The sequence below is a fragment of the Pleurodeles waltl genome, chromosome 8 (genome assembly GCF_031143425.1).
Source record: "Pleurodeles waltl isolate 20211129_DDA chromosome 8, aPleWal1.hap1.20221129, whole genome shotgun sequence".
NCBI lineage: Eukaryota > Metazoa > Chordata > Amphibia > Caudata > Salamandridae > Pleurodeles > Pleurodeles waltl.
This window is the reverse complement of record NC_090447.1, coordinates 988,269,049-988,288,772: the sequence shown is the minus strand read 5'-3', so window position 1 is coordinate 988,288,772 and position 19,724 is coordinate 988,269,049. Positions and strand designations below refer to the sequence as shown.

The 19,724-nt window shown below is 46.1% G+C and overlaps 1 protein-coding gene across 17 annotated transcripts in view; it reads right to left on the bottom strand.

Annotated features, from left to right (window-relative positions):
• The window catches only part of MYCBP2 (MYC binding protein 2), a 1,769,078-nt gene that overhangs the window by 376,244 nt on the left and 1,373,110 nt on the right, over positions 1-19,724 (bottom strand). For all 17 annotated transcript variants that reach the window (XM_069205243.1, XM_069205245.1, XM_069205247.1 and 14 more), the window contains one exon: positions 8,794-8,943. In XM_069205243.1, coding sequence (XP_069061344.1) covers positions 8,794-8,943 — 150 coding nt within the window. The remainder of the gene's footprint in view (positions 1-8,793; positions 8,944-19,724) is intronic.

Here is a 19,724-nt window from a genome sequence, read left to right as displayed (position 1 = left end):
TTACCACTGGCAATTCCACCAAACCAGTTACAAATGGCTTCAGCTGGATGAATTTGTTACTGACCAGCTTACAAGTATTAAGACTTGCTATGAATAAAATGACAGTGCTACTGGCTTTAGTATTTATTAACCTTCACTTTTTGGTTGATAAACACAGTTCTACATCCAAAAATGACTATGTTACATCTGGATCTTGTCAAACTACATGGAAGTTAGCAAATGGAAGTTTTAGAAGGCAGTGCCCCCTTGTGTGTTTCTTACTCGATGGCCTTTGAATTTCTGCTGTGTTTGAGGTATTTCGCACCCTTAGGAATGCTTGTTTCCATTGTGCCATTAAAAAGATCCCATGGCTGCGAGACAGCAACGCCTCTTGAGCTTCCAAAGCAATGTCTTGATTCGTGCCCTTGCCAGCTACAACCCATGCTTCGGGGTCAACCCATATACTATCAGCCCCAAAATTACTGCCCTCAGAAGCACTAGATGAAATGACCTCTCGAATGAATGAAGAAGATGTGCCTCTTGAAGCAATATGTCCATTCCAAGCCTCTATCTTACACCCTGGGAAGCCAATGCAGGCTTACCTGGGTCACCACTGCAGCAGCTGGATGACAAAATATCAGCCCTCACTAGATTGAAGACACCATGCAGTTTGTTAAGGACAAGAACAATCCCTTCAAATGCGGCAACATGAATGAAAAGGAAGCTGATAAGAGAAATGCTGGTGGAGGAGTGCTGTAAGAAAAGCTGTTTGCTGCAACCCAGGAAAAGAGGCTTGTATTAATGTGGCAGTGGAGAGCTTTATGGAAATGTAGCGCAGACAAACAGGATGACAGACTTTAGTAACTTCAACACAGGGAGGATAAGGTGAGCGGTGTACTGAGAAGTGCAGTTCTGAATTGTATGCCAGTATAACGGACATCCTGGGACCTGTCAAACTGACAAACTGAGTGTTCATAGGCATGTAAGTGATGTTGTGTGTGTGTATTGAAACATGAGCTCTGTGAGGAAATGGGCTGTACTACATGTTGTGGTTGTGCGATCTCACCATCTAATACGTCCACCAACCCCTTTAGGACCCTTAAGGTTTAATTTGTCAAACTTTAAGCTCAATCCTGGAAAGGTAACAACAGAGGCCTGCCACTGGAGGAGCGGTTACCTTCCCCCAGTCAGGAAGCTACATAACTGTTTGACCAAAAGGCAAGCCTTAAAAGTGAAGCCGCCTTTGAAGACCAAATGGGGACCACTTGGGAGAGGGGCTGCTATATTGGTCCAGGAGACAGGCTGGCACTAGGAACAGGTAAGCGGAAGCTAGTTGTCAAACCGGTATTCCAGGGGAGCACAGCCCTCTTAGTAGCTACACTACTGTATTAGGCTAGGGAACTCTAGACTTTGAGAGGGGTTATTTAATCTTGGGAGAGGGTAGAAGGGTGCATCCTCTTATAGCCAGATGTCATAATTACCAGGAAGTGGTCATCAGTAGGGAGGGAACCTGGTACACCATTGGCTACCAACCGCATCCTACCCTGAAGAAATTTTCTGTACATAATTAGGGAACCCCTGGCACCCAGAACTCATATCTCGACTGGACTGGAAGAAGGACTACCCTGCCACACCAAGTTCCCAGCAAAGAGAGGCTACACCAATCTGGGCTACACCTGCTGGTTAGCAAAGAAGAGGGACTCTGCCTGCTGTGTCCTGCTCAAGCAGAAGTCATCTCCTGAGACCAACCAAACCAAAGAGACTCCGAGTCAACTGACTGATTTCTTGTTAGCAGCACATGGACACAACAATTAAAGGAGACTGCTAGGAGCAAATGGTAGCACTGATTCCCAGATTATCACTCCCCAGCATCAAAGAGCACCAGGGACAAGGACACAATGCTCATAAATTGCACCTGAGTCTGCTGGAAAAGGGAGAACCAATGGAGTGCAGCTTATTCGCCCAGAAGGCAAGCTACAACCCAGAGAAGGATGTGTCTGTGACCGCAACAACAGCCGACTGGTAGTCCATTGGCGATTGGACTTTGGCCTGACCGAAGAGGACCTTGTGGGATGTTGAACCCTTTGCACAGGAACCCCTCATCACCTCTGTGGACTGAGAAATCCCTGAAGGAAGACCACCATCTACTGTGTCGCCTCCAAAGCATCCTTGAGCATTTTTCCCTCATTCTGTATCCTCAGTATCAGGACCTCTTCATAGGATAAAATTCTTGGAATTGTCTCAAAACTGCTTCTTCTGTGGAGTTACCTGTTTCTGAGGGCCTTGCTAGTCTCCTTGAATAGCTCCATACTGTAGATGGTCGCACCAAGTGACTGTAACCAACCACATTACAACTAGTGGAACATTTTGCTCAAAAACATTTTAAGTAAATTTCTTGACTTTGCCAATGCTTATTCGTGGTTGAGTGAAATGCTTTGATTTACTATACCTGGTGAATTTTATAACTCAGGAACCCTCCAGTGGTTCTTTTCCGTTGTGGTTTATTTTCTAATACAGTTTGTTTTTATAAATTGGTGTCTGATTTCTTTGGTGTCTTGGCAATTTCTTCCTCCAATTGTTTTGGCACTGTTTAAATGCTTTACACTTGTTTCTTTGTGTACACCCTTGCTGCTCATAGCACAGTTTCCCAGGGTTGAGCTGAAGGTTTTACAAACAAAACCTAAGGGTCCTAAAAGGTTTGTTGAGTGTATAACACGGGGAGGGTGCACAACCACACCATAAAATACACCCCATTTCCACACAAGGTCAAAAGAGACAGCGAAAGCTGCCTTGAGGAGAGACCTAAAAATAGACGTCATAATAAAAATATGCAAAAAGTATCAAGATAAAGTATGTTAAGTTGTACGGGTATACATCTAAAGTTTCAGTTAAGTGGAAGATACCAATGCAATGCAGTACGTTAAGGGATCCTAGGCCCTGAAGAATGCCCCCAGACCTTCCTTGGCTCATTGTAGAGGGCAGAAACATGTTGGCCATTTTTAGTTAGGTGACCCAGTGAGTCCTTGTTCTCACCCAGGTGTCCCATCCTTGTTTTTAACACACCAGCAGACACCATCATTAAAAGTGTAGATTGCACACTGGTAACTGCTTAGGTGTTTTTATATCTTCCCCTAGCTTAGCTGGATCCCACTAATTCCAGAAAATAAAAATTTACGCACTCCCTCCCGTTCTTTTAACAGTGAGGTAGAGTCCGCCCAGGTGGCATTGTCCTACCTGGGTGGGGCTAGGTGGTCAAATGATGAAGCATGACACTATATAGTGTGTGAGACCACCTAGTCCGTAAAGGAAACACCCCCCCTTCACCACTTCACAGCACTTACACTTAATTCATTCACCCAGTGAGGTTAAGGAGCTCCAGGAAAATCTCCTTTGGGTACAGCTCCTCATTAGAAGAGAACCCCATACCTTTTTGTGTTTTTTGGCTTTATATGTAGGAAGTTAGTATGGGTCGATTCCTTTAAATATATTTAGTTCCAATCTCCCTGACTCTCTATTTGTGTTTTGATAGTTAGAGCAGCTCTGAGCTGCAAGAGTTCTCCTGCGAATCCAATTGCTCAGGAAAGCCCTGGGCTAAAATTACTATCTTAGGAATCTATAGGGAAAGATAGGACCGTTTCCCCCCCCTTTTGCGATTTATTAGGACACAGCAGTCTGGGTTCCCTCTGACCATGCTTACCAACATGACAGAGTGACTCACTTTTGATGATGAAGAAGTAACAGCAATTCTGTCAGCACCATCACTTCTTGGTGATACAGCCCTTTCTAAAAGCCTGTCTCAGCTAGAGGACTGGGATACACTGGTAGAACTTAGACACAGGTGAAGACCATTCTGCATGGGGCCGTTCTAACCGAGTATTTACGAAGCAACACAGCACCCAATGGACTCATCGTCTCCAACGAACCACGTATCTTCCTAGAGGACCTAGAATTCAGAAAAGACTGGGCTCTGATTGCATGGAAATGCACACGGGGCTGGCTTATACTGATAATTAAAACAGCAACCAGGCTCTCTGAGGCTCTCCTGATACAGATAAAAACAAGTGAGAACAACCTCAAAACTGGCTTAAGCATCCTCTCCTTCAAGAAAAAGCTGGAAGAAACTAATAAGAGTATGAATGAATATAGGGAATATCTCACCCAACAAAAAATCTCTACATTTCAAAAGGACTTGAAACGGTTCTCACACGAGATAGTGTACCCGTACACTAACCCAGAATATGTGTCTAAAAATAACATGTCCGACAATTCATCCAGTAGGAATACCAGTTCAGACACTGACAGTGACTCGTCAGTACATACACGACAGTGCAGCGGACGCTGTGGCCAATATCGGGGAGATGGAACAACCAACAATGGGGCTGGCCTGCTCAGTATGGACCCCCAACTAACTATCAGCCACCCTTTTTCCAAAACCCGGCACAATGGCCTTTCCCTGATCAGCAGCCACCTTTTTTAGACAGAGGCCAAGGGAGGGGAAAAGGGAAAAGGAAAGGGTTACATTGGAGACCAAGAGACCAGTCTCTCGAGAGAACACCCCAGGGAAAAGCAAAACATAGCAACCTCTGAGATGTTAGGTGGGAGCGACAAGATTGTAAATTTAAGCAATAGAACTATTGACAACCTTGAGTCTAAGGCACTAAACAAAGGCCTTAATTTTGTCCCCACCCCCAAAATAGACCTCTTCAAGACTAGAACAGAAATTGCAGAGTTATTTTGCAAAATCCGCCTCAAAACTTTTTTCTCAGAAATAAATTTTGTTGAACCAAAGCGAAACACAGGCCTACGTCCCAAATCTACCTTCTGTCCAACAACTGGACAAATGCCTTCCGAAGTACTTGCCTTCGAGAAATCGGTGTCCCGCAAAATCAGGGGTCTCGCAGAGCGCACAAGCAACACATTCCACAACATGAGTTCAGACGAACTGGCAGCATTAAAGCATCTAACTTCTGACCCCTCCATCATCATTACACCAGCTAACAAAGGTGGGGCAACGGTAATTTTACCACTGACGATGTATAGAGAAGAGTGCCAGCGCCTACTAGAAAATGAACAAAATTATAAACGTCTATCCTGTGATTCTACCCCAGACATCCAGGAAGAAATTTCCTTCCTAGTGAACAGAGTCGTCGAGAACGACTGGCTGACCAGACAAGAAGCAGCCTTCCTGACACAATCTAATTACAAAATACCCTATTTTTACATCCTTCCTAAAATGCACAAAGGGAAGATCCCCCCTCCTGGAAGGCCTATAGTGTCCGGAATTGGCTCTGTTCTTGAACCATTCTCCCAGTTCTGCGACTTCTCCCTTCAACCACTAGTGAAGCAGATCCCCACTTACCTGCAAGACACAACAGATGTCTTGGTTCTCCTAGACTCAATGCCCTTTGATAAAAACGCAGAACTCCTGATTACATTGGACGTTGAATCACTATACACCAACATCCCCCAGCAAGCAACCCCGGGGGTCATAAGCGATCTCCTGGAAGCAAACAGGAGTGATTCATGGACACCCCCAGAATTCGTACTAGATCTAGCACACCTTGCATTGACAAGGAACTACTTCGAATTCAAGAGCCAATTCTATCTACAGATACATGGGACATCCATGGGCAGCACCTTTGCCCCTAGTCTGGCCTGTCTGTACGTAGACAACTTTGAAAGACAGGTGGTACTCCATGAGATTTTAACATCTGGTGGTCTCCCGTTCCAGCAACCACTGCACGCCTTTAAAAGAGCTACCAATATACGCAATATGGTGGTCCATACTAGACCTACCATGAAACCTTCTAACAAACAGCTGACTCTTTGGCATCTAACTTCCCCCAGTCGGCCACCATCTGTGTGGCAACTGTAGTGTGTGTAAGTTCACACAGAAATCCACCATGGTGGAGCTCGGTCTAAAAACACCATGGATGCTAAATGCACTTCCGAACTGCAACAGCAAGAATGTAATCTACATGATCAAGTGCCCCTGCCAGCTCAAATATATCGGAATGACAACAAGGAAGGTCAGCACTCGTATCTGTGAACACAGGAGCACTATAAGGTGCAAACGTGACGCCACAAAACACACAAGCTATTATGTCACAAAAAATCATTCCCCAGACAATTTGAGATGGACTATTTTAGAACAACTGCCACCCACAACCAACAACATGTCACAGAAGTTACTTTACTACGAACAACGCTGGGTCTCGAGACTATGCACAGACAGCAACGGACTGAATGATGACATTCCGTGGTCTTCACTTAACAAATGACCATACCTTTGCAACATATACTAGCAATGTAGCATCTTGATCTGGGTATCTGTGAAAAAAGTACCAACAACCACTGTCCTGGATCTTCAGGTCTTCTCCCCCCCCTCTTCTATTTTTGTCTATTGTTTCTCTTTTTCCTCTTTCCTTCTCCCTTATCTCCCCCTGTTTCCCCAGGTTTCTCCCCACCGTCTTTTTCTTCTTCTTCTCTCTGTTGCTTGTCCTTTTCTTTTCTTCCTTTCCTTTGCCTCCTTGTATTCTTTCCTTCCCCCTTATCCCCTCCCCTCTCCCCCTTTTCTCCCCTCCCCCGTTTCGCCTTCCTTCCCGGCTGCCTTTTTCCCTTGACACCCCTCCTGTCTCGCTATCGCGAAAGGAAGCATTTCACTCCTTCGGAGGCTGGGAACTAATTACCTGGCATACCTCATGACTTAATTGCTCTTATTACTTAAGCCGCCACCACACTGGACCACCTACCTCAAGCGGTCCAGTGAGGGGACGGATTAGGCGCATAGCGAGACCCTCCTTTGATGCAGCGAGTGCCGGAGCACCTCCTCCTCTCCTTCCTCAGAGATCTTCTGCCACGCTACAGATAAGCACTATATTGACTGGCTGTTTGTTTGCTTGTTTCCGTTTTTGTACATCCCCTTATCCAACAGCCGTTTCCCCGTCGTGGGGTACAGTCGGTTGGGCTTTTAAGTATGTAATGATAATTGCATTAGACCATTTGCTTTCTATTTTGATCTCGGTTTGAGCATATTGCCTACCATACTCTTTCCGTAGGTACTCATTAAACTGCACCTATTTTTGACACAAGCTCTATAGTATTTAGCTCTTTCTTTCCATCTCGCTATCTTACAGAGGTATTCTTCAGAATTGGTTCTCATGGAGTGTAGCAAATGACCTTTTGCTTTTCACTCCTCCACAGAATTGTGATTCTTTTGTATATACTGACTGCCATCCTTGCTTACTTCTTTCCCTTTCCCTAGTGTGTGACTATAAGGGGACACTCCCCCTCCTGGAGTCTGGGGGCAAGTAGCCTTTAGACTTGGGGTAAGATGTTATGTTCTTTGTAGATACTTGTTACACCTTTTTACATTGCATGACTTTGGCTTACTGTGTCACCCCTGTGTGTGTTTTGATGTGCTGTGCTGTGTGTCACAAAACTTTTATTACGCTTCTGTTCCCTTAGGCCTACGCTAGGTAGTTCCTCGCTTCAGGTAGGCCGCATCAATTCTCACTTTATTTTACCCACGCTCTTACTGAGTGTTGGATGTCTGTCTTTGCAATGCATGACTTTAAGGGATCCTAGGCCCTGAAGAATGCCCCCAGACCTTCCTTGGCTCATAGTAGAGGGCAGAAACATGTCGGCCATTTTTAGATAGGTGACCCAGTGAGTCCTTGTTCTCACCAAGGTGTCCCATCCTTGTTTTTAACACACCAGCAGACACCATCATTAAAAGTGTAGATTGCACACTGGTAACTGCTTAGGTGTTTTTATATCTTTCCCTAGCTTAGCTGGATCCCACTAATTCCAGAAAATAAAAATGTACGGACTCCCTCCTGTTCATTTAACAGTGAGGTAGAGTCCGCCCAGGTGGCATTGTCCTACCTGGGTGGGGCTAGGTGGTCAAATGATGAAGCATGGCACTATATAGTGTGTGAGACCACCTAGTCCATAAAGGAAACACCCCCCCTTCACCACTTCACAGCACTTACACTTCATTCATACACCCAGTGAGGTCAAGGAGCTCCAGGAAAATCTCCTTTGGGTACAGCTCCTCATTATAAGTGAACCCCATACCTTTTTGTGTTTTTTGGCTTTATATGTAGGGAGTTAGTATGGATCGATTCCTTTAAATTTATTTAGTTCCAATATCCATGACTCTCTATTTGTGTTTTGCTAACAAAATATATAAATAATTAACAAGATCTGAGAATATTTCAACAGCCAAACCATTCCAAGGCACTCTTTAAATTAATTGATTTGCTACCAAAAAAACAAACAAAGAAAATGATACGCCCAAAAGCAGTTCAGTTAATTATCGCGGTCTACACCTGAAAATGCCAATTTCTTGCCTGATCTGGTTAAAGCTGTATCATAAATTTTGAAACATAACTAGAAGATGAGAAACACACTTTCTATATGAAGTGCTACAACATGACCCGCAATAAGTCCTACTCTGAGAGAAACTAATTTAGAAGTTAGGGATCTTACTAAATATAGCTGAGGAATGTAATCTACCACAGATGAAGTGCCAACTTTAAACAAAAAGCTTCATTTACTTAGAATACTATTAGACTGGAAGATTAGTAAAGAGAGTCAACATGTCCTCACAGTATCTTATAAAATTTTCTCACATTTCCCACAAAATAAGTATAAAGGGGCATTGGACAACATTTTCTTTCAATCTTCTTCAGGAGCTTTGACCTCGGCATGTCAGACTCATGAAGGTTTACTCTTTGTGTGATGAGGCTAAAGAGTAACAAACAGCAACAATGTGATAATTACTAAACAATCATTAACAAAAGACCGTACTTGTTCTGCATTTTCCTTATTTGCTTTGTTTTCCTCATCCTCCTCTTCCTCCGGCTCCAAAGGAGCTGGAGTTAGTGAAGCCACAAAATACCACAGAATGTCATGGAGAGAAGTGGTCTGAATGACATTGCAGAGAAGCCAGTTGAAAGCCTGAAACAAAAATCAGACATTTGAAATAAATAAGACATTTCAAATTATTCAAAATTATTTCCTTCCACAAAAAGCCACAAACTACTCCCCTAAAGGAGTACTGAACCACATTTACATATGTGCATCAATAAGACAAAGCTTACATTTTACCTTCTTTTAGCTCACTATTTGCCGTCAAAAATGCACAATTGGTTAAATTGCCAATGCTCCCCAGCACTATAATGTCACACTACATTTATTTATTAAAAAACAAAAACAAAAAAATCACCAGAAATGCAGGTCAATATAGTAAAAACATTCAATGGCTCACACATGGTTATTGGCTGCATACTGTTTTTATTCACTTGAGTTCCGTGCGAAAAGTGTTATTCCACCTCTTTTAACAGAGATTTGGTGCTGAAACCCGTGTACATGCAAGGCAAACTCTGTCACCACCAGAGATGCTATTGATGCACCAATTGGTGATGTTGCATGTGATAGCATCAATGAGGTCAGTGTTGATAGGATACTCTCCTCTCCAGCACTAACATCTTTTACACATTCACATGCTAGAATTGTTTTTTCCCTGCTCAAACTGTAAATCCCACAGTACTTACAACAATAGTGCTTATTTGTCACATGCCTGCTCATTGTTCATTTAGTAAACAGTGCTTACCTCACTGGAAAATTCCAACATTTCAATGAGGCACAAGTGCACTTTACGTCACAACCTCCTACGGCCACCACACCTTACATTCCAAGCATGGGCATAAAAGGATAGAGAAATGCGGGCTTTATAAGGGATGAAAAATAGCCATTTGCAAAATAATGGATGATACTAACAATGACAAGAAGGACAAGTTGCTTGCCTTCGATAATGCCTTTTCTGGTAGAGAGACTTGGCTTGTGAATTTAACCCCCCCCCCCCACCAGGTGCCAGACTGGATCAGAACCTATTTGTAGCAATTCCTGCATGTGTCAATAGGTGGCATTGTGTGGCACTGTGCCTGGTACCTCCTACCCGGGATGTGACATTGGTTCCCTTATATATGCCATACCTCCGTATTTGACATCAGTTTCTTTCTGATCTCTGTCTGCATGGGTGGACTCAGATCCACTGAATTCCAACTTTGGGCGGAAGGTCAAAAGCTGTCAACTGCTGCTGTTCAATCTCCACGCAAGAAGGTGAAGACTAGACAGGTTCAGGTGGAGAACTGTCCCCTGCATCTGCGACAGAAGATCCACCCAAAGAGTCAGTGTGATCGGAGGATCGATGGATACCAGACTTCCTGCCCAGTCCGCGGCCACAAGAATGGCTTGGGCCCAATCATTCTTGATAACTTTGGGCAGAAGTGGTATTGGAGAAAAGGTGTATAAAAAAATGTCACTGAGCGAGTGCCACCTTGGAAACTCCAACGTGCAAAAAAGCTGACATGGCACGTTCTCGGTCGAGGCGAACAGATCTGAACAAGACTCTCCTTGGAGCTGAAAGAGACCTTGAGCCATCTCTGGATTGAGACACCATTCATGATCAACTCGGCATTAATGGCAGAGTTTGTCCGCTATGGTGTTTAGAGGGCCTGCTAGATGTTAAACCATCAGTGATATGCCCTGCTGTTTCAGCCATGTCCAAAGGCAGACAGCCTCCTGACAAATGGGTCCACGACCCCACTCCGCCCTGCTTGTTGCAGTACCATATGGTAGTGGTTTTGTTCGTGAATACCTGCATCACTTTCCCTTTGGGAGAGAGAAGGAATACTTTCAATGCCAGTTGAATCGCCCTGAGTCCCAGAAGGGTGATTATGGAATACGGACTCGGCCGGAGATCAGACACCTCTGATCTCCGCCTCTCCCATGGGGATGCCCAATCTTAGATGTGACGCATCTGTAATTTCAGTAAGATTTGGTTGGGTAAGGGAGAGGGATCGACCCTTGATCCGATAGCATAGTCCTCTCCGAAATATGGACCATATTGGAGAGATTTCCCTGATGCTGCACCCACTGGAATTACAGATCACTAGCATGATTCAGGAAGCAATGAGGCCTAGCAGCCTCAGAATCACTCACTGAAATACAGAATTGAGGCTGAAACATCAGTATCAGCATGAATATCCTGGACTCGCCGCTCAGGAGGAAAGGCCTGAAACTACAGTATGTCCAGAACAGCTCAGATGAAAGGGAGCGTCCGAGAGGGAGTTAGGAGTGACTTCAAAATGTTTATAGTGAACCCTAGCGAATGCAGGCATCTTGCCATAGTCTGGGGACGGGATACAACAGCCTGGAGCTAGCTCACTTTAAACAGCCAGTCATCTAGGTAGGGGAAGACTGACACCCCTAACCTGCGCAGATGAGCTGTGACTAACGCCATCACTTTGGTGAACACTGAGGGTCACTGGTAAGGCCAAAAGGGAGTGCAGTGTATTGAAAATGCTTGGGACGTACCACGAACCGCAAGTAACGTCTGTGGGCAGGCAGGACAGGAATATGAAAATAAGGATCCTGTAAGTCCAACGCTACCATCCAGTCTCCAGGGCAGTTAGGACCTGAGCCAGAGTGAGCATTATAAACTTTTCCTTCCTGAGGAAGAGACTGAGGGACCGGAGGTTGAGGACAAGGCGGAGGTCCTTGTCCTTTTTGGGCACCAGAAAGTAGCGGGAATAACAACCTTGACCAACTTTTGGCAGAGGGACCCTCTATATGGCTCCCTTGGCCAAGAGAGTCATAATCTCCTTGCGGAGAAGTGGCAGGTGATCCTCTGAGGAATAGTCTCGAAGGGGAGGGAGTAGCCCCATCAGACTATTTACAAAACCCACCTGTCTGACATTATGGTGGTCCAGTGGGGCAGGTGATGGCGAATCCTTCCTCCGACTGGTCCCGGGTGGGGAAGTGCCAGATCAGGAAGACTTGGAGTCTGCAGCATGTGGGGGTGGGGTGGAGTTGGGGGCGGGGGTGTTGACTGGCTAGACCACTGGTGTGTGAAAGTGTCTCTTTTGGCATGGTTACTCCCCTACTTTTTGCCTGATATTGATGCTGACTTGACAGTGTGTGCTGGGATCCTGGTCACCAGGCCCCAGCATCAGTGTTCTTTCCCTAAACTGTACCATTGTTACCACAATTAGCACACCCCTGGCACACAACTAAGTCCCTTGTAAAAGGTACCAGTGATAACAAAGGTTCTGTCACCGGGAGTGTCCCTAAAGGCTGCAACATGTATTGTGCCACCCTAAAGAACCCCTCACCAAGCACAAGCACACTGCCATTGCAGATTGTGTGTGCGGGTAGGGGGAAAAAAAAGGTAAAGGCGACCCTTCAAGGGTCCCATACCCACAAACCACTACCTGTGGCATAGGTAAGTCACCCCTCTAAGGCAGGGTGCACTATACCACAGGTGAGGGCATAGTAGCATGAGCAATTTGCCCCTACAGTGTCTAAGTCCATTCTTAGACATTGCAACAGTTTGGCCATATTAAGTATGTGGGCTGGGAGTTTGTCATTACGAACTTCACAGCTCCATGATGGCTTCACTGAAGGCTGGTAAAGTTTGGTACCAAACTTCTCAGCACCCAAAGGACACTTGGTGGTGAGCCTCAAAGGCTCAGGTCTTGGGCTACAGTGCCCAAGGGCACTCCAGCAAGTGGAGCTACCCGCCCCCAGGACGAAGCCCCACTTTTAGCAGCAAGTCTGGCAGGAAAATTAGGTAAAACACTGAGGAGTGACCACTCCAGCTCGGACCACCCCTAAGGTGTCCAGAGTTGAAGTGACCCTTTTTCTGCAGAATCCTCCATCTTGGTTTGGTGGACAGAGATCAATAGGGTTAGGTTTGTGCCCCCCTCCCCAAAGGTAGTGGGCACTGGACAGCTGTAGTCATCCTCAGGACAATAGCCATTGGCTACTGCCTTCTGACCCCTGTAAAGGCCCTAAATTCGGGATTTGAGGGCTCCCCTGAACCTAGCTCATCAGATCCCTAGCGACCTCAAGAAGACAACAAGAAGAAAGAAGGACTGCTAAGCTGAACCCCAGCAGAGAAGACTGCAGATACCAACTGACTTGGCTCCAGCCCTACCAGCCTTTCTGCAGCTTCAGAAGCCATGCTATAAAAACGGAACGCATCCTGCAGGACCAGCTACCTCTACAAACCCCCAGAGGAATGCTCACCCAGAAGAGGACCAAGAACTCCTGAGGACAGCGGCCCCGTCCACAAGAAACTCTAAAAAGAACTCCAGAGCCATCCGGGATCCGCTAGTTCTGCTCACTCTGCACCTGATGCCAACGGCCCATATCTGGGAGGCCCACTGGTCTAGAGAAGGTCCCCAGACGATTCTGACATACTGTTCATCCTGGGTTGACACTTCCTGACCAACACAACGACACCTGCAGACTAAATCCAGAGGACCCCCCTGCCTGTAAAGGATCTGGACGAAGATACCCAACGGCAAAAGTACCCTGCACCTGCAGCCCCCTGGCCTTGGGAACCCGACCTGCAGCATAGCAACGTGTGTCGCCCCTCCTCTTTGTCCAGCCTGTGGTTTCCCTGAATCAACCTCTTGGACCTAGCCTGCAGCCTACTTGTGACCCCTGGTGTCCCCCTATTAAAAAGCATTGGGAGCCCCACGCTGAGTTTGCACCCTGAATACAGTCGCCCCTGTGCTGCTGAGGGTGTGTATTTGGTGCTGACCTGGAGTTAGTCATTGATTGTGTGCTTCATTTATTGCCTGTGTGTGTACAACAAATGCTTTGCACTACCATCTGATAAGCCTAACTGCTCAACCACACTACCACAAAAGAAAGCATTTGTATTATCTGCTTTAGCCTCTGTGGAAACCCATGGACTCTGTGCACACTATATCTCATTTTGATATAGAATATACACAGAGCCAGCTTCCTACATTGAAACATCAGGTTCACAAACCAAATATCTCTGACTCGTTAAGGTGGAGGAAAGACTCAGTTGAATAGGTGATGCTGTGAAAGAGTCAGATTTGTCATTGGCACACTGATTGAGAAGCCCAACTAAGTCAACAGGTCAGGCATCTTCTGAAGGTGGTGGATGACTGTTTAAGGAGAGGCCCCTTCAGTAGCCACTCGTCGAGTTACAGGAAGACTGGTATTCCCACCTTCCATAGATTGGCCATGACCAACACCCTCACTTTGGTGAACACTGAAGGTGCACTGGCAAGGTCAAATGGGAGCAGAGAAAACTAAAAGTGATCCCGGCACACCTGAAATTGCAGGTGTCTGTGGGACTTCAGGAAGGCAATGTGAAAATATGCATCTTGCAAGCCCAGCTCTACCATCTCCTGGATCCAGGACAGACGGAGGTAAAGGTGAGCATCTTGAACGTGTCCTTCTGGAGGAAGAAGATGGTGCAGTTTGAGGATGGGATGAAGGCCACCATTCTTCTTTGGCACCAGGAAATCACAGGAATAGCACCCAGTCACGATCTTTGATGATGGCACCCTATTACTCCATTTTTATTGCTCCTGGAGGTGTTGTGGTGAGGGTGTCAGGCACAATAAATAGGAGACGAAAGGTAGGGAGTATCCATTTAGTACGTATCTGGAGAACCCACTGATTAGAAGTGATGCTCTTCCAGTGGAGTAGGTGAAAGATGATATGACCTACTGGGCAATTGTGAGCCGCATAAGACTAAGGTGGACTGCGGGGTGAGGGGCTGGGATTATGGCAGCTCACTGCCCCTCGGAATCTCGAAACCGGATGCCTGGCCTTGACCTCGAAAGTACTGGGAAGCCTGTTGTTGCTGAGGTGCATGTTGTCTCTGCCGGTGCTGGTAGCCTATACAGAGGCTTCAAAAGGTGTGCTGCTGATGATGAACAGTTAAAATGGTAAGGGTAAGCCCAGTGAGCGGGGAGTGGCCTTGCTCTCTTTGAATCTTTCTGCATTCATTCTGAACAGCCTAGAGCCGTTAAACAGAATGTCCATGAGAGACTGCTGGACATCAGGCAAGAAAACTTTGGAATAAATCCAGGCACTGTGCCTAAGTACCACACTAATACTGACTGCCCTATCAAGACAATTGGTCATGTGCAGACCGGATGTTACTGAATATTTTACAGCATTCTGCTTATCCAAAATGAGCCCTTGTAAGGATAGACGGAGATCCTCTGAGATAGCTGGCAAAATGTTTGCCACTGTCCTACAATGCATGCGATCCCTGCCAAAGAGGCATGTTGTTTTGGCAGAATGTAGGGGAGGCTGGTCGAGGAGAATATTCATTTTGCAAATGTCTTTATCTTTTTGGATTTCCTGCCACTTGGATTGTTAAGGAAAGAATTGAGGTTCAGGTCGCTGGTAGATGCCTGCAGTCCTGAGGTCTCTAGAGTAAAGCAGTACAGCAGAAAGTCTGCGTTTCCAGGAGCAAGCTTATCCCACCTGGCTATTGGCTCAAGGGCAAGATCCTGGTGCTGCGGAGATGCCCAATAGAACATCAGTCAGGGACTTGTTAAAGGGAAGCAGAGTTTCCTTGTTGGATTGTGCTGATCTCTGTGAGCATATCAATTTTGCCCTCTTGAGTCAGTAGATTAAGATCAAGTACCTCAGTGGCTCTACGCAATACTGTTGCAAAGGAGGCAGACTCCTCAGTAGACATAATAGTATTGGGGAAGAATAGCCAATGTCTAGCAAGTATCCTGAACACTGGCAACCTAGAGGTCGTAAAAAAATATTGTTAATGTTCCCAATATCATACGGTGATGCATAGCTCAGTTCAGAGTGGGCAAAATGTCTAAGTCTGGTCTATGTGGTGTGGGTAACTGATTGGGATAAAACTATGTGTTCTGTTTCTGGCATCAGTGACATTGGTATAAGCTTCGGCACTTGAATCAGTGGCCTCAGTCATGGCACTGAGCTTGACACCGATGACACCGATCTGCGGCGTTCCACAAGGCTCCTCGCTCAGCCCTACCCTCTTCAATATCTACACGAGCCCCCTCGCCAACATCGCTCGCAAACACAACATCAACATCATCTCCTACGCCGACGACACCCAGCTGATACTCTCCCTCACCAAAGACCCAGCCAAAGCCAACCTGCAGGATGGAATGAAAGACGTCGCACAATGGATGAAGCTCAGCCGCCTGAAGCTGAACTCAGACAAGACGGAGGTCCTCATCCTTGGACACTCCCCGTCCGCCTGGAACGACTCTTGGTGGCCCACGGCCCTGGGCACCGCACCAACCCCTTCAGACCACGCACGCAACCTCGGATTCATCCTGGACCCCCTCCTCACCATGACCAAGCAAGTCAACGCCGTCTCGTCATCTTGCTTCCACACCCTTCGCATGCTCTGAAAAATCTTCCTCTGTATCCCCGCCGAAACTAGAAAAACTGTTACCCACGCCCTCATCACAAGCCACCTAGACTACGGAAACACCCTATACGCAGGAACCACCGCAATGCTACAGAAACGTCTTCAGCGCATACAGAACGCCTCCGCACGCCTCATCCTCGACATACCACGCCACAGCCACATATCCGCCCACCTGAAACATCTGCACTGGCTCCCCGTCAACAAAAGGATTACCTTCAGGCTCCTCGCCCACAAAGCCCTCCACAAAAAGGGCCCCAAATACCTCAACAGTCGCCTCACGTTCTACACGCCTACCCGTCAACTTCGCTCAACCAGCCTCGCTCTCGCCACTGTCCGTCGCATCCGCAGAGTCACCGCTGGAGGTAAATCCTTCTCCTACCTGGCAGCCAAGACATGGAACTCCCTTCCAGTTCACCTAAGAACTACCCAGGACCACCTCGCCTTCAGGAAGCACTTCAAGACTTGGCTCTTCGAGCAACAGTAACACCCCTCCCCTAGTGCCTTGAGACCCTCACGGGTGAGTAGCGCGCTCTATAAATGCCTTGATTGATTGAATCGAGGGTGGTGTCAGGGCCAGAGTCGGCGGGGCAGAAGTTGGGAAAGGGATTAACTTCGAACAAGGATGAGGGGCACAGCTGGTGTTTGCAGAAGATCTGCAAATGGTAAACTGGCTAGAGGCCTTCTCAGATCTATGAGGCCTGAAGGTCCTCCAGAGGGATCCGGTGTGGCATTGAGTCCATGGCTACCCTTAACTGTTTGAGCTGTTTCGGTGCTGCAGTCTGTTCAGGGTAGGATGGAAACGGGACTAGCATGGCTTCGGTTTTGCAGAAGGAGAACAACTCCATGACTAAAAGGGTCCTGGAGGGTCTTGCGACTTTCTGTCAACTCCAAATGGTGGAAGTGGCAGAATATGGAAGGCCCTTGCTTGAATTAGTTTTTTATGGCACTTCTTAGACATACCTGAGCCCAGCAATCTTGATGACGAATGGTCACGGGAGGGGCCGCATGAGCGTGTCTGCGCTCTTGACTTCGACCGAGACAACTGCTGTGAATGATTTTTGACTTACGGAAATTGGGAACAGCAAGTTTTGTCTCACGGTCACGGGTGACGGTCTTGTTCATCTTGGGGCAGAAAGGACATGACAAGTTGTGTTTGGAGCCAATGCTTCATAGGTCAATGTCAAGGGTGTTCACATCTTAAACACTGTAGTCTTGTAGCATGACATGTCTGCACACTAACAGAATGCAAGAAATACTGTAATAATGATATACATGCATGACAGAGAATAGAGGGGAAATTAGGCTCATCTTGTGGGAATAGATGATAAATAACTATCATCCAACAGCCAACTCTCTGGTCACGTCTGCTTCCAAGCAGTATTGGTTTGTGAAATTGTAAAGGCTCTGCACGACTCACATGTACAGAGCTGATGTCGCTATTACACATCTTCTCAAGTGCACCATAACTATTGACAGGAGGACTCAATGGATTTCACAAGAAATGTCATAGCAGCATCAAACCATCTAACTAAAAAAGTATTTGCTTTCAGGAATTGCTTTGTTTTGGTAACGTCGAGTTTCAGGAATCTGCAGATGCCCAATGAGTGCAATGCTTACTATGCTGCACAGCCTAGATTTTTAAGGTGACTTGCATTACCACTGGATCACTTATGTGAAGTGAAAAATACCTAGATACTTTGAAAATTAATTTGGGATTTGTAAAAATATATTTTCATTGCAGAAGTGCTGGAAAGGTAATTTGATCATCAGGGCCACTATTTCACCTACTGTGATAGTAGAGGTTAGCACCAGTACTTAAAGTCCATCCTGTGAAAGGATTCAAAGGGGCCATTCGTAAGCTGGCAATGGGCTACACTGTATTGCCAATTAACTGGAAGCAGACACATCTGCAGAAAAAACAGGAACAAGCATTTAACAAACTATTTAATGATTCAGTATGAGAAGAGCAAAGTTAGATCTGTTTATCAACTACAGGTGGAAACAGCTGGGAGATTAACTTGTAATGAATTGTGCTTGAGCCCTGACTGAGCTAAGTGAAACAAACATGACAACATTTGGAGAGACTGAGACAATACTAGCGGCCAAACTTGCACTATGCTCCAAACACAGAACTTCCTTCATTTGTTCTGATATATTGTTGAAGATACCCTGCCCTGAGCAAGAACATTCCAGTATTCTTATCTGGAGAGATGTCTAAGAGTGAACTCCGTGTTCAGAAGGCAGGCTGTTCATCTTAGAGATGCTGGGCTGTGAAGGACAACCACACCCGGCATCAGGAGTGAAGTTTATGGTCTGATCTGATGGGAATGTGTGGTGGTTCCAACAGATGTTGAAGGTCACTGTAGTAATACTGCTGCATAGGGGATATTAGTATAAAGCAACATGGTTTTCATTTTATCTTTTAACTGCCCTTGAAACTAGGGGAAGAAGTTAAAAGGTGTATGCAAATGCTCCTTTACTAACCTATTAAACTTATCTCCAGTTGCCAATATCTGCTGCCAAATCCCTGGAACTTGTTTATTGGTCTTCTTGTAGACAAGACCTTGGTCCTGGCTTTAGTCCAGTTCTCTTTTGAAGGATTGCCTCCTTGTCCTTCTGACCGTGTTGGTTCACTCATTTCTCACAACAGAAGCTGATCCGCCTCTGACAGAACAGGCAACTTCATTCCTAGAGACCCTGGACTCTAAGGATGAATGACTGCAGGGTTCTTAAGAGCACTCTCCACTTCAAGATGATGATCTGTATCTGCACATCTTGATTAAAAAACAGTGGTCTTTTAAAGACAGTTTCAGCATTGGGGTATCCCAATCCTTAGTACACAAGTCCACTGTTATCTTGTCATCGCAAGGAGCATTTTGGCCCCTTGAGAAGGCCCACTGCTATGCCGATTTTAATCTGGAGTGTTATTTGATCAGGTCATCAAAATAGTCTGGGAGTTCAAACTCCAGACAAATCAATTCTTTCTGCACAAGCTGCATCCAGTAATGGCCAAAGTGGGTAGATGAATGCAGATGGGCATTTTCCCAGATGGACTGTTTTGAATGGCAGCTTTGATAATTCTCGGACTAAAGACTGATTTAATTAATTTTCCTGAGAGCTGTGTCCAGAAGTCCTCCGGTAATAGGGTGAAAGTTGAGGGAGAGGTGTGTTGAAGACTGGGCTTTAGTTGCAGTGGAACACCCACTTTTTGCCTGGTATTTGATGCAACCTTGACTGAAGTTCACTGGTTTCCTGCTAACCAGGTCCCCAGTTTCAGTGTTCTTTCCCTAAAAATGCACAATTTTTCCCCTAATTGGCAACACCTTTGGCACTCATGTAAGTCCCTAGTAAATGGTACCCACGGGCCCTAGGGCATGGGTACCAAAGAGGGTCTCAAAAGGCTGAGGAAGTATTGTGCCACCCTCCGGAATCCTCACCTAGTTACTGCAGACTGACACTGCAGGCTCCGTGTTTT